This window comes from Calliphora vicina, chromosome 3 (genome assembly GCF_958450345.1).
Source record: "Calliphora vicina chromosome 3, idCalVici1.1, whole genome shotgun sequence".
In the NCBI taxonomy this organism is placed as follows: Eukaryota; Metazoa; Arthropoda; class Insecta; order Diptera; family Calliphoridae; genus Calliphora; species Calliphora vicina.
Genome location: NC_088782.1, coordinates 96,439,065 through 96,451,081, shown reverse-complemented (window position 1 = coordinate 96,451,081; position 12,017 = coordinate 96,439,065). Strand labels below are relative to the sequence as shown.

General features: G+C 29.6%; 1 protein-coding gene across 2 annotated transcripts in view; it reads left to right on the top strand.

Annotated features, from left to right (window-relative positions):
- The first annotated feature begins 3,506 nt into the window (after nucleotides 1-3,506).
- LOC135954197 (uncharacterized) overlaps nucleotides 3,507-12,017 on the top strand; it is a 73,908-nt gene continuing 65,397 nt past the window's right edge. Inside the window, exon 1 of one of the 2 annotated variants that reach the window (XM_065504275.1) lies at nucleotides 3,507-4,817. In XM_065504275.1, the coding sequence (XP_065360347.1) occupies nucleotides 3,602-4,817 (1,216 nt within the window). In that variant the 5' untranslated portion in view covers nucleotides 3,507-3,601. The remainder of the gene's footprint in view (nucleotides 4,818-12,017) is intronic. The other variant, XM_065504276.1, reaches the window with a different exon arrangement.

Sequence of the window (12,017 nt, the reverse complement as noted above, 5' to 3'; positions counted from 1 at the left end):
GAGATTACTGTTAGCTAGTTATTTTTATTGTATTCGAAATTTTATCGCAAATATAGATGATATTTTAAAAAAAAAACTTTCGAACAAAATTAATAAAAATAAATAAACCTAAACATCTCTTCAACAAAAAGAGATAACTTACATATGTATGCAATTTTTTGTAGATCTCCTTAAGGACTATTTATGTTTTAAATTTTAGCTCATTTGGATCATACTTGGATTTTTGGAGATTTTTTTAAAGAGAGAGGTGAGACACGATAAGGCTTATAATTTTGCTAATTAAGCGTAAAGGGCTTGAAATTTTCCGGAAAAAAATTTCGTAAAACATTTTTATCCTTAAATGTCCTTTTTGAAAGGACTTTTTCTGATTATCTCGAAAAAGGCTCAAATTGACCTCTAAAGAAAGAATTTCTTAAAGAAAAATTATCCTCATAAAAATCCACAATATAACTCATACAATAAGAATTCTCTCAGACATTAGCTTTTAATTTTTTTTTTCATTTCTCCATTCAATCAAAAATTAAAAACTTTGACCCACTATAAAAAAAATTCAGACCAGCTGGACTATAAGTTTATTAAATGATCTACTCAACATGCCCTTTCAGAATTATAGGGTCGCTATTCTGTACCAATCAAAAAGTCTCGATTTGTTGTACAGTGTTATTTAATATGAATTTATGTTATTATGCATGCGCATTAAACAAAACATAATTTTAATAATTTTCTGGTTCCATTGAACTCATTTTTGGACATTAGAACCGAAAATCGATGTCCTTATCGAGTTACCTTAACTCATTAATTACCGGAAATTTAAACTTTGGAATTTTTTGATGAAAATTTCAGGAACGTCTTCTGTTATCATTTTTAATATTTTTGGAAAAAAAATGTTGTTTTTGACGCATAGTTTTTGCCGTGTGTTTGACCACACGTTGGTACTGTTAAGTGTTTTGAAATCTTTTGTTCGGTACAATTTTTTAAGTTATTTATGTTGTTTATGGTATGTATTTTGGAAAGTATATTAGCAATTAATGTTTCAAAGTAGTTAGACGTAAACCAAGGTTACCATTAGATCGATTGTGTCGTAATTACAAAAAATATTTAATTACCAATGTCACTATCAGTACCAACGTGTGGTGAAACACACGCCGGTATTTGCTGCCACCTAGCGGCTTGTATATTCACCAGTACGCTGGGTAAATGGCCTTAGGTTCCTTTTTGGAGATTTAGTAACACATGGCAATACATACATAATAATTCTGATTTTTTTATATATATTATATAATTAATTTAAAAAGAGTCCATTTTTGGACCCTTTTTCAATCACCACTTATGAAATGGGGAGAGGCTTGAGAAAATTTTCCAAAAATATTTTATTGTTTTTAAAAAAGGGCTCATTTTGAAAAAAAATCGAATTTGCAAAAAAAAGTCAAAAATTGTATGTTTTGAGTTACAAAATATTTATTTTGATAGATATCCCACTCGCATCCCACTAAGCGATCAAATAGGTGTTCAAGGAAAATATCTAAGCTTTGTTTAAAAAAAGGGCCCATTTTAAAAAAAAGTCAAAAAAGTTTTTGATTTCGGAAAAAAAATATTAAAAATTTTTTATTTTTTAAATATTTTTTTTCGAAAGATTGAAGAAAGAGCTATCTAAACTATTTGGGACATATTTTGCTAAGAACAATAGGTAATAAGTTACATGGATAAGAAAAAACACCTGTTTGAATCTATTTCGCTCTTTCTCTCTTAGTTTTCGAAACAACGTCGTTTTAAACTTCTAATTTTTTCAGTTGTTGTTTTTTCAAAAAGTTAGCAAGTTTTTACATGAAAATAAATTTTAAATGAGAAACTATAAAAAATAGTACATAAAAAGTAAATACTTTTTATTTTTGGTGTTATCTGGAGTTACCTGGTTTTTCCAAACGAGTTACCTAGTTTTTCCAAGCGTGACATTTGTACGCCTATAGAGTGGCATAGATTTTGCAAAATAAAGAATATCTGAAAAATAATTTGGTATTTATGTTAAATCCAGAGGGTACTATATTTTAAAATAATAAAAAGTTATTTTGAAATATTGTTGTCCAAAATATTGAGCGACATAAAACGGAACTCATTTTGAGGTACATGTAGAAATATTCGAAAATTTTCGAATCGTGAGAGGCATTATGGTTTCCTTTAATTTCTTACACTAAACAAAATATTTTTCCTTTACAATCCTTCATATTTAAATAAAAACAAACTTTGGATGATTTTATATTTAATAAAATTTAATATCGTACGTGACATACCGTACGTGACAGATTTTTCTCTTATAATAAAACAATATATATTCTGTAAATATATGTATACAAAAACTAAAAAAGTGAATAGGAAATATACATTCGGTTTCAATAAAAAATTTTATAATAGCAGATAAACAATCAGAGTCAAATTCATTTCATACTACAATCTAATTGGGAGCCTAGTTTTCGCCGCAATTTTATCCTAAAACATTAAAAAATTAAATATAATCAGTTTAAATTATTATTTTTGCCGTTAAAATGTTGTAATAAGCTCTAAAAACTTACACATAGTAATATTTTAGTGTTTTCTCCTATTCAAATCATCTTGAATAAAGGGTTTCAAGGGTTTTTGTGTGTTTCAGTCGTGGTAGCGATACTCGTGGAATTGCCCATATCTGTTTGCTTTAAAAATAAAATAAAAATATTGATAAATGTATTTTTCTTAGTCAACATGTGTTGCAAATTTTGTCTCAAAATTCCAAAGAAAATGTTCTGGGCATTAATGGGTTAAAAGGTTACATGCTTGTGCAACATTCTTTGATTTCAGCCAGTTATTCATTACTTTCATAAAATGTTTAATATAAATTTTTTTTATTGTTTAATATGAAACATGCCACAATTTATACATACATACATTACAAATATAGTACATATGTATTTCATTTAAAACAATATTTTCTCTTCTTTTATTTCAATAGCAAAATGTGCAGCTACAACATACAACAATACAGAACAATAGAAAAAAGAATAAAGTGATGATATAAAATTATATAAAAATAAAATATTGTATACTTGTTATATACATACATACATACATATGTACATATATATTAACTATATACATAAAATGTAACGAACATATATGAAGGGTCAGAAATTAAAACGATTCACCCTCATATCAGTGGAACCACAAAAGCCAAACGAAATACATTTACGAGGCTTCCAATCGAACAACAAAACGAACAAACCGACTACAATGCGACACTAAAATCAAACGAACAAATTTTATTTAAACAAGAAGAATTTTTTAAAAAAAATTTATAGTTGAACACTGGCCAAAATATAAATTGAACGAAATGGTTTTACGTATAACAAACGAAAAGTAGCACCTACACACAGTGGGACACAGAGACACAAACAACTAGCAGAAGCACAAAAACAAAAACAAGCAGGAAGTGGCTTGAAAGGAAGAGAAAATATTAGAAAAGAAAACAATAAAAAGAAGCGCAAAAAAATAAGGAGAAGAAGAAACGAAGCGGAAAAGTAAACGGACATAAAAAGTTTTCAATAAATGGGCTGTTGTGTATCGTGAATGAGCGATGGCCAAAGTTTTAAATTATACAAAGTATCATAAAATAAATGTAGCGGACCATCGTCATCATCATCGTCAACAACAACAACAACAACAGCAGGAGCAACCACAACAACAACAACCACAACAAAAACTAATACTAATAAAGCAGCAACAAAAACAACGACAAACACAAATAACCACAAATCAAAGTAACAATGACAACAATAATAAACACAGCCATTTCAACAACAACAACAACAGTAGGAGCAGCAGCAGCAACAACAACAATGAATTTATCAACTATACAAGATTGCAGCAACATGTTGCTAATGACCAGCAGCCACATTTTCACATTAGCAGCACAAATTTGCAACAGCTAACATCCCTTTCCTCCTTTAGCATTTTAAAAAATCGAAATTCAAAAATCAATAACTCCCGTAATGTTAACAACACATTTCTACCCTCATTAACCCCACCAACAACATTAACATCAACATCACCACCGCCACTAACATCGCCATTACCACCGTCAACAACATGTTCCTACTCCCCAACTCCTTCAACATCGTCGTCTCCTTCTAGAACCTCTACTGCAGTAGCGGTGAATTCCAATACTTTATCACCCCTTTCCCCATCACATCTTAATCTCTCGACCACATACTCGACCTATTCAACATGTTGTGTCTTAACCTACAATATGTTTACGGCATATGCCGAAGCTGCAACATTGCAACTGAAACGCAAAACTCAATTTAATAAACTGCTGCATGTGAGTGGTCATCCTGATATGCGTAGTATTTGCTATTTAATTCTGATGGCCTTCTTTTATTGGGGCGTTATGATACGAGCTGCTGTAGCCGCAAACCTAACCACTACACAAACGCCAACTTCAGCCAGCCATGTGGAAGAATTAAATACCAAAGCAATGTTTTATTCGAACTTAACAGCCACCATCACAGTCACCACCACAACCATCACCACCACCACCATCACCAATGGCTTCAGTGCTGTAGATGTAGTGCATGGTGAGGGGAGTGATCCACCCCTGCCGTTGTTGACCACCAACAGCAGTTTAAAGCTTCCCATTTCATTACTATCTTCTGACGATACTTTAACTAACTATCAGCGACGTTTGCTAATGCGTCGTGAAGCCGCCAATGTGCCTGATTTTGATGATGATGATTCCAGCTACCACGATGACGAACTTGATGAATATGAGATTTTAATTAATAATAAATCTGGTAAGTACTTAATATCTACATATAACTTAAAGAGGTTGTTAATGTAAAAGCAGTTTGACTCGCTGTAATCAATTATAGATTATATGAGTAATTGGACTTCTTAATCTAAAAATATATTCAACTTCCAACATATTGCGCAAAAAATATTCTTTTTTATAATTTTTGTGAAATTTCACAAAAGCATCTTCAAAATATCTTTCATTTGATACCCCTATTAAATACAGTTTCTTGGAATGAACCTTTTTTAAATACGCTCCAAATTGCTAACGATTACACTATACAACACCAAATAAATTTTGATAGAGGAGACCAATAAATTTTGATAGAGGAGACAAAAAAAAGACGCGTGTATCGTCATTTTGAAAGTTTACATCTCAATTTCTTTTGAAGGGGGGTTAAAGTTTCCCAACTCTAGCACCATGTGATCCTTACATTTTAGGTATAAAATGTGTTCTGCAAAGTTATGTAAAATTTTACGGATAATATTTTCGTAGAATATGTTAACCCTCTAAATCCTCAAGGCATGGGGCTTTTTTGTCCTTATTTTAAAAAATGACCAAAAAACACCATTACAACAGGGATTTAAGGGGTTAAAATGTTCCGCAAAAATATTATCCGTAAAATTTTACTATAAGTCCCTAAATACAGCAAAACGGAAAATTCAAACAGAAAGTCAGAAATAAGACATAACCAAAGTGAGCCGAGGGTTAATTTCGCATTTATTAAGAATTTTATTTTAAAGAACATTTTAGGTATAAAATGTATTCAGCAAATTTATCCAATATGTTACGGAGAACATTTTTGTTGAATATGTTAACCCTCTAACTCCTCAAGGCATGGGGCTTTTTTGTCCTTCTTTTAAAAAAGAGCAACAAACTCCATTAAAACAGGGATTTAAGGGGTTAAAATGTTCCGCAAAAATATTGTCCGTGAAATTTTACTATAAGTCCCTGAATACACCAAAACGGAAAATTCAACCAGAAAGTCAGAAATAAGACACAACAAAAGAGAGCTTATATAATAATAATAATATAAGTGTGTGTGTATTAAAATAGAGTGACCGTTTATATTGTTGTATAAATTTAAATAAATGAAGAGTTGTTACAATTTTAAATTACTAAACTGCTTTTATTTGCAATCAAAAGTAACCGGTTTATATAAAGGAAATAAACCACCGTTTTTAAAAGGTAAAAAGTAACAATATATACAGTGAGCCTCAAAAGTGAGTAAACACCAGTGAATTCTTTGATTTTTTTAAGATCATAAAAATCATTATATTTTGACTTAAATCTTCTTTTTTCAGAACCGATTCTATTATTCAACTCAATCTCCATCAAACCGAAACTTTTAAATTTTAATCGATGGATAGATTTTAGGATTTTTATTATCTTAAAAAAAAATCAAATAATTTTTGGTGTTTACTCACTTTTGAGGCTCACTGTATGTATGTATTTCTATTTATAGTATCTACTAAAACTATAACTCAAACGTTGCTTTAAATAGAAAGTCATTTCAATAAATTGCTACGATGTATGAAATAGAACTGCATATAACATTACTGCTCTCTGCTATTCTGAAAATTTCATTAATAACTGACTTTACTTTTCACACAAAATAAGTAATAATGCAGGGCTACATTGGTACTTGATAAATTACACCACAGTAATAGCAGCTGAAAGTAAATAAATTTCAAAAACGTTATGTGAGTGATAATTTCAATTCTCTTCCTAAACCATAAAATAATTATGGAACCAAATTCTTCTGAGCGTACTTAATGCAACATGTCCAAACAAAATATATATATATCTATGTACTAGGGTATCCATTCGAATAATGATCGTTCGATTAATCGAACAATTTCTTAGGAATCATTATTCGAAGAATTTAAAAATTACCATTTTCGAATAACGAATAATTCGAACTATTTTATGAAGAACTAGCTTATTACCCGCTACTACGTTAGCATATATTACGATATTAAAATTAAAGTATATCAATGTACAATTAAACAAGTGAGAGAGCTATATTCGGCTGTGACGAATCTTATATACCCTTCACCAAATTATACTTCAAAATAAAAATTTTAAATATTAGGTAAACAAAATTTCTTTTTTTTCGAATTGTTTTTTAATTTTTTTTTTGTTTTTAAAAAAAAATCGGGTTAAAATATATTTTTCCGATTTTGACCCATTGTAGGTCCAACTTATATGGTCTTATATGCGTCGTTGCAAAGGTCTTAGTAATCCAGATATAGGTCAAAAATCGAGGTTGTCCTGGTTATATCTCCTTATATCTCAACCATTTGCGGACCGATTTTCTCGATTTTAAATAGCAACCGAGCCGAAAGAATTCCTGAGATATTGATGTATGAATCGTGTATGTAAGTTATTTGGGGACTTACGAAAGTTGATTTCAGCAGACAGACGGACATGTCTTAATCGACTCCGCTATCTTAATGATCCAGAATATATATACTTTATAGGGTCGGAAAATTATATTGTGGAAATTACAAACGGAATGACAAACTTATATGTATCCTTCTCACGAAGGTGAAGGGTATAAAAATGTGTTATTTATGTAGCAAACTTACCAAATTATTTGATTAGCAAATAACGTTTGTACATAATTTTCATAATATTTAATAGTCCTATACTATTTGATTCCTATTAAATTTAAATGTCTCCGTCTTGAATTCTCACTCACTATGATCATAAAGCTTAATTTATTGTTTCTAAGTAAAATGCTATAATAAACTTAGAAATTATTATTACAATAAAGAAAAGGTACTATAAAGCCCCCACAGGATTTCCACTCGATCGAGGATACGCTTTATTTCATGTTTCTGGGTTCGTTGGTGAATAAAATACAAAAACTACCATTTCAAAAAAAGTCAAACTTTTAATCACTCTGCACCATATATGTATTCTTAATCTCATATATCTAATTATATTATTATAGAAAATTCAAAAAAGTACCATTAGAATAAATAAAAAGTATGTACCATGAAGTATACCATCTCCTTTTATTCTCAATCACTTAGGACCATGTACGCTTAATTTGATATCATTCTGTCCATTATTAAAGAAAATTCAAAAAGTACCATTAGAAGAAGAAAAAGTAGTTCAGTTCTCACATTTTGGTACCGAAATATTATCACCTATTCCTAACTCTAATTTAACTCAAATACATATCTGCTAACTTTAATGTCAGTAAGTTAAATAATTTAAAATATTAAAAAAAAGTACCATTAGGAGAAAAGTACCAATTTCCATTTCCTTCTTGAAATTTAAAAAATATTCCAATTTGGTGAAAAATGTTGTGCTACAGGCATGTCTCAAACGATTAAAATCTATGTTAATGTGCTCAAGAAAAAATATGTTTTAAAAAAAGTACCAAACTGTTTACCCGGATTTTGCCCAATATACACATTAGCTCTCAAGTTCCAAATAACACCGTGTTTGTATGAATCCAGGAACCAATGTAAATTTTTTTATCAAAATTGGCTTAATAATTTCAAATATAATGTATTTTCCCATTTTTATCCCCTTTTTGGTAGCTTTTTTTATCCCCATTGTGGTGGTAAAATTTTATTCAAATAAATTTCTGTATCGTGGTGGGAGCTCATAATAAAATATTCGTATGTATATATCAAACTATAGAAAAACTTATTATATGAAAAAGTACCAAAAATAAACAAAATTTTTATCCCTTAAGGGTTCGAATTCCCAAAAAGTACCAAACTTATATTATTTATTTTTTAATAAATAAAGAATACGAATTAAAATGTGTTTCTATGTCTATTGATTTAAAAGATACATGAGGTGCCAAAAAAAGTACCAAAATACAGTTTTTACCCGTTTTCTCCCCTAAAAAGTTTGAATTTCGAAAAAGTACCAAACACCTATCAACTTATTTTTATACCCTACACCACCATAGTGGGGACGGTATTATGCGTTTGTGCAGATGTTTGTAACGCCCAAAAATATTAGTCTAACACCCACCTTAAAGTATACCGATCGACTTAGAATCACTTTCTGAGTCGATTAAACGATGTCCGTCCGTCCGTCCGTCCGTCCGTCTGGTCGGCTGGTCGGCTGGTTGGCTGATATTTGAAGATATTTCGATAAAATTTGGTACATATTATTTTTTCGGCCGAAGGACCAAGCCTGTTGAAACTGGCTCAAATCGGTCCATTATTTCACCTAGCCCCCATACAAATGTCCTTCCGAAATTGGACTTTATCGGTCATAAATGTTTAGTTTATAAATGTATCTCCACAAATTGCGCTCCAAATAAGTTTTATATATACAAAATTCATGTCACCAAATTTTGTTATGACCGGTCTATAATTAGTCATAGCTCCCATATAGACCCGCTTCCGAAAATCACTTTAACGTGCATAAATCGCTTAAAAATATTGGTATAGTCACAAAATTCAACATAGTAAACTTTCATATAGACACAAATCACACGACCTAATTTCATGGTGATCGGTCCATAATTGGTCATAGCCCCCATATAAGGCCCACTTCCGAAAATCACTCAAAAATATAAATTATTGAAATTTTAAAAGAAAAATGTTTTTGCTCTTTTACTTAGTGTTGGGTGTTATATGGTCGGGCTTGACCGACCATACTTTCTTACTTGTTTAAATGAAGTAAAGTGCAATTTTAAGTTTTTTTGTATCTTTATTAGTTTTGAAGATATAAGATTACCTAATTTACCGTTTTTACCCTTTTCTACCCACTAAACGTTTTAATTTCCAAAAATCCCTACTTAGTGGATCGGTTTGAATCAGTCATTCAGTCGGTATATATGTAAAATATAATCGAAAAAATTTTTGTTTTAATTTATCATATTTTTTAAACAAATTTTCATTATTCTGAATATAAATGAGTAATAACGTCGTTTATTATAACTCGTCAAAACGAATGGACTTGACACAATTCACAGTAATTCCATACAATTAGCAGTAATCCATTCATTCATGTGACATAGAAAATGTTTTCGACATTTTCTTGGCGAAGAAAAAAGCTACTTTATTTAAAAAAAAAATTATTCGATTTTTATACCCTTCACCTTCGTGAGAAGGGTATATATAAGTTTGTCAATCCGTTTGTAATTTCTACATTTTTCATTTCCGACCCTATATATTCTGGATCCTTATAGATAGCGGAGTCGATTAAGCCATGTCCGTCTGTCTGTCTGTTGAAATCAATTTTCTGAAGACCCCAGATATCCTCGGGATCCAAATCTTCAATAATTCTGTCAGACATGCTTTCGAGAATTTTGCTATTTAAAATCAGCAAAATCGGTCCACAAATGGCTGAGATATGAGGAAAAAACCAAGACAACCTCGATTTTTGAATTATTTTTTACCTATATCTGGATTACTAAGACATTAATATAGACAATATGGATATCTAATGATAGATATTTCAAAGACATTTGCAACGACGTATATAAGACCATAGTAAGTTGGACCTACAATGGGTCAAAATCGGGAAAAATTTTTTTAATCCGAATTTTTTTTTAAAAAAAAATTTTTTTTTAAAATTTAAAAAAAAAATAATTTGAAATTTAAAAAAAAATTAAAATAACAATCGAAATTTTTTTTTCCAAAAAATGAAAAAAAAACAACTGGAAAAAAAATTAAATTTTGTTTACTTAAAAATATTTAAAATTTTGAAGTATAATTTGGTGAAGGGTATATAAGATTCGGCACAGCCGAATATAGCACTCTTACTTGTTTTTAACGCTTTATTTATTTATTGAATAATTTTAAACATGTAATCGAATTATTCGAAAAAGTTGAAATCTCTTGTTCGAATTATTCGTTTTATTCGAACAAAAGAAAAATCGAATAGTTTGGATACCCTAGTATGAACTCGTATGAGGCAAATAAACATGAAAAGTTGCAAATTTATAATCAAAGTCTGTGGTCAACAAAATAAATTATTTGTTTTTCGTTTTGTTTGTTTTGGCCATTAACTCTACCTGCAGTGTGTTGGTCAACGTGGCTTTTGTACATGGATATAATAACAGACATATGTACATGCATAATTCCATTATTATATTTTCTTACATACATATTTAAGAATAAATTATAATTTAAATAATAAATTTAAATTTAATATTTGGAATTTTAAAAAAATACTTTTTTCAATAGCACATATTTAGTCATGAAGATCATCATGATGGTATATCTACATTCACGAAAACACATCAATAATACTGCGGTTTATTTAAAAAAAATTAATAAAATTTAAACTAAACCGTTTTTGAGTTACGCGAATATATGTTGTGCAACCTCCTCCATTTTCGAAATAACGTATATCTCGAAAATACAAATTAAGTTTAAGAATTTTAAATCGTTCGATTTTATATATAATTTTTTTTTTGGATCAAACCATAACTGACTATAGCTCCCATATAAGAGATACTTCCAAAAATCTATTTAACGACCATAAAATTCAACAGAAATAAGTTTCGTCACACGAACTAATTTGATGACGATCGGTCCATTTGATAACGATAGGTCCAAAATCATATCAGGCCCACTTCCTAAAATCACTTTAACATGTATTAACATCTTACAAATGTTTGTATCCATATAAAATTCAACAAAAATAAGTTTCAAAATGACATAAATCACACGACCTAATTTCATGGCGATGGGTCCATAATTGCTAATAGTTACCATATAAGCCCACTTCCTAAAATCACTTTAACGAGCATAAATCTCATAAACATGTTGGAATCCACATAAAATTCAACAAAAATAAGTTTCATATAGAACAAAATCTCACGGCCTAATCTCAAGGCGATCAGTCCACGAAAATAAATTATTGAAATTTTAAAAGAAGGGTAGAAGAGCATGACCGACAACAATTTCTTACTTGTTTATTAATTAACTAATAAATAATATTTAATGTAAATACATTTGTTTTAGCTGAATTTATGTTCCTAAATCGGAACACATCTATGTACAATATAATCGAATCATTCGATAGGCAATCTGTAATCTATATAGAGATGTAACTATTAAATTGTATTAAATCGTATAATTGACTTTATGTCTTTGTAGATAAGAGAATTATTTTTAAACTAAAATTAGTTTCTTATCATTTCTCAGAATCTCAGTGCATATTTTTATTAATAATTCGTAATAATTGCAATTCTAAATATGTCTCAAAAGTA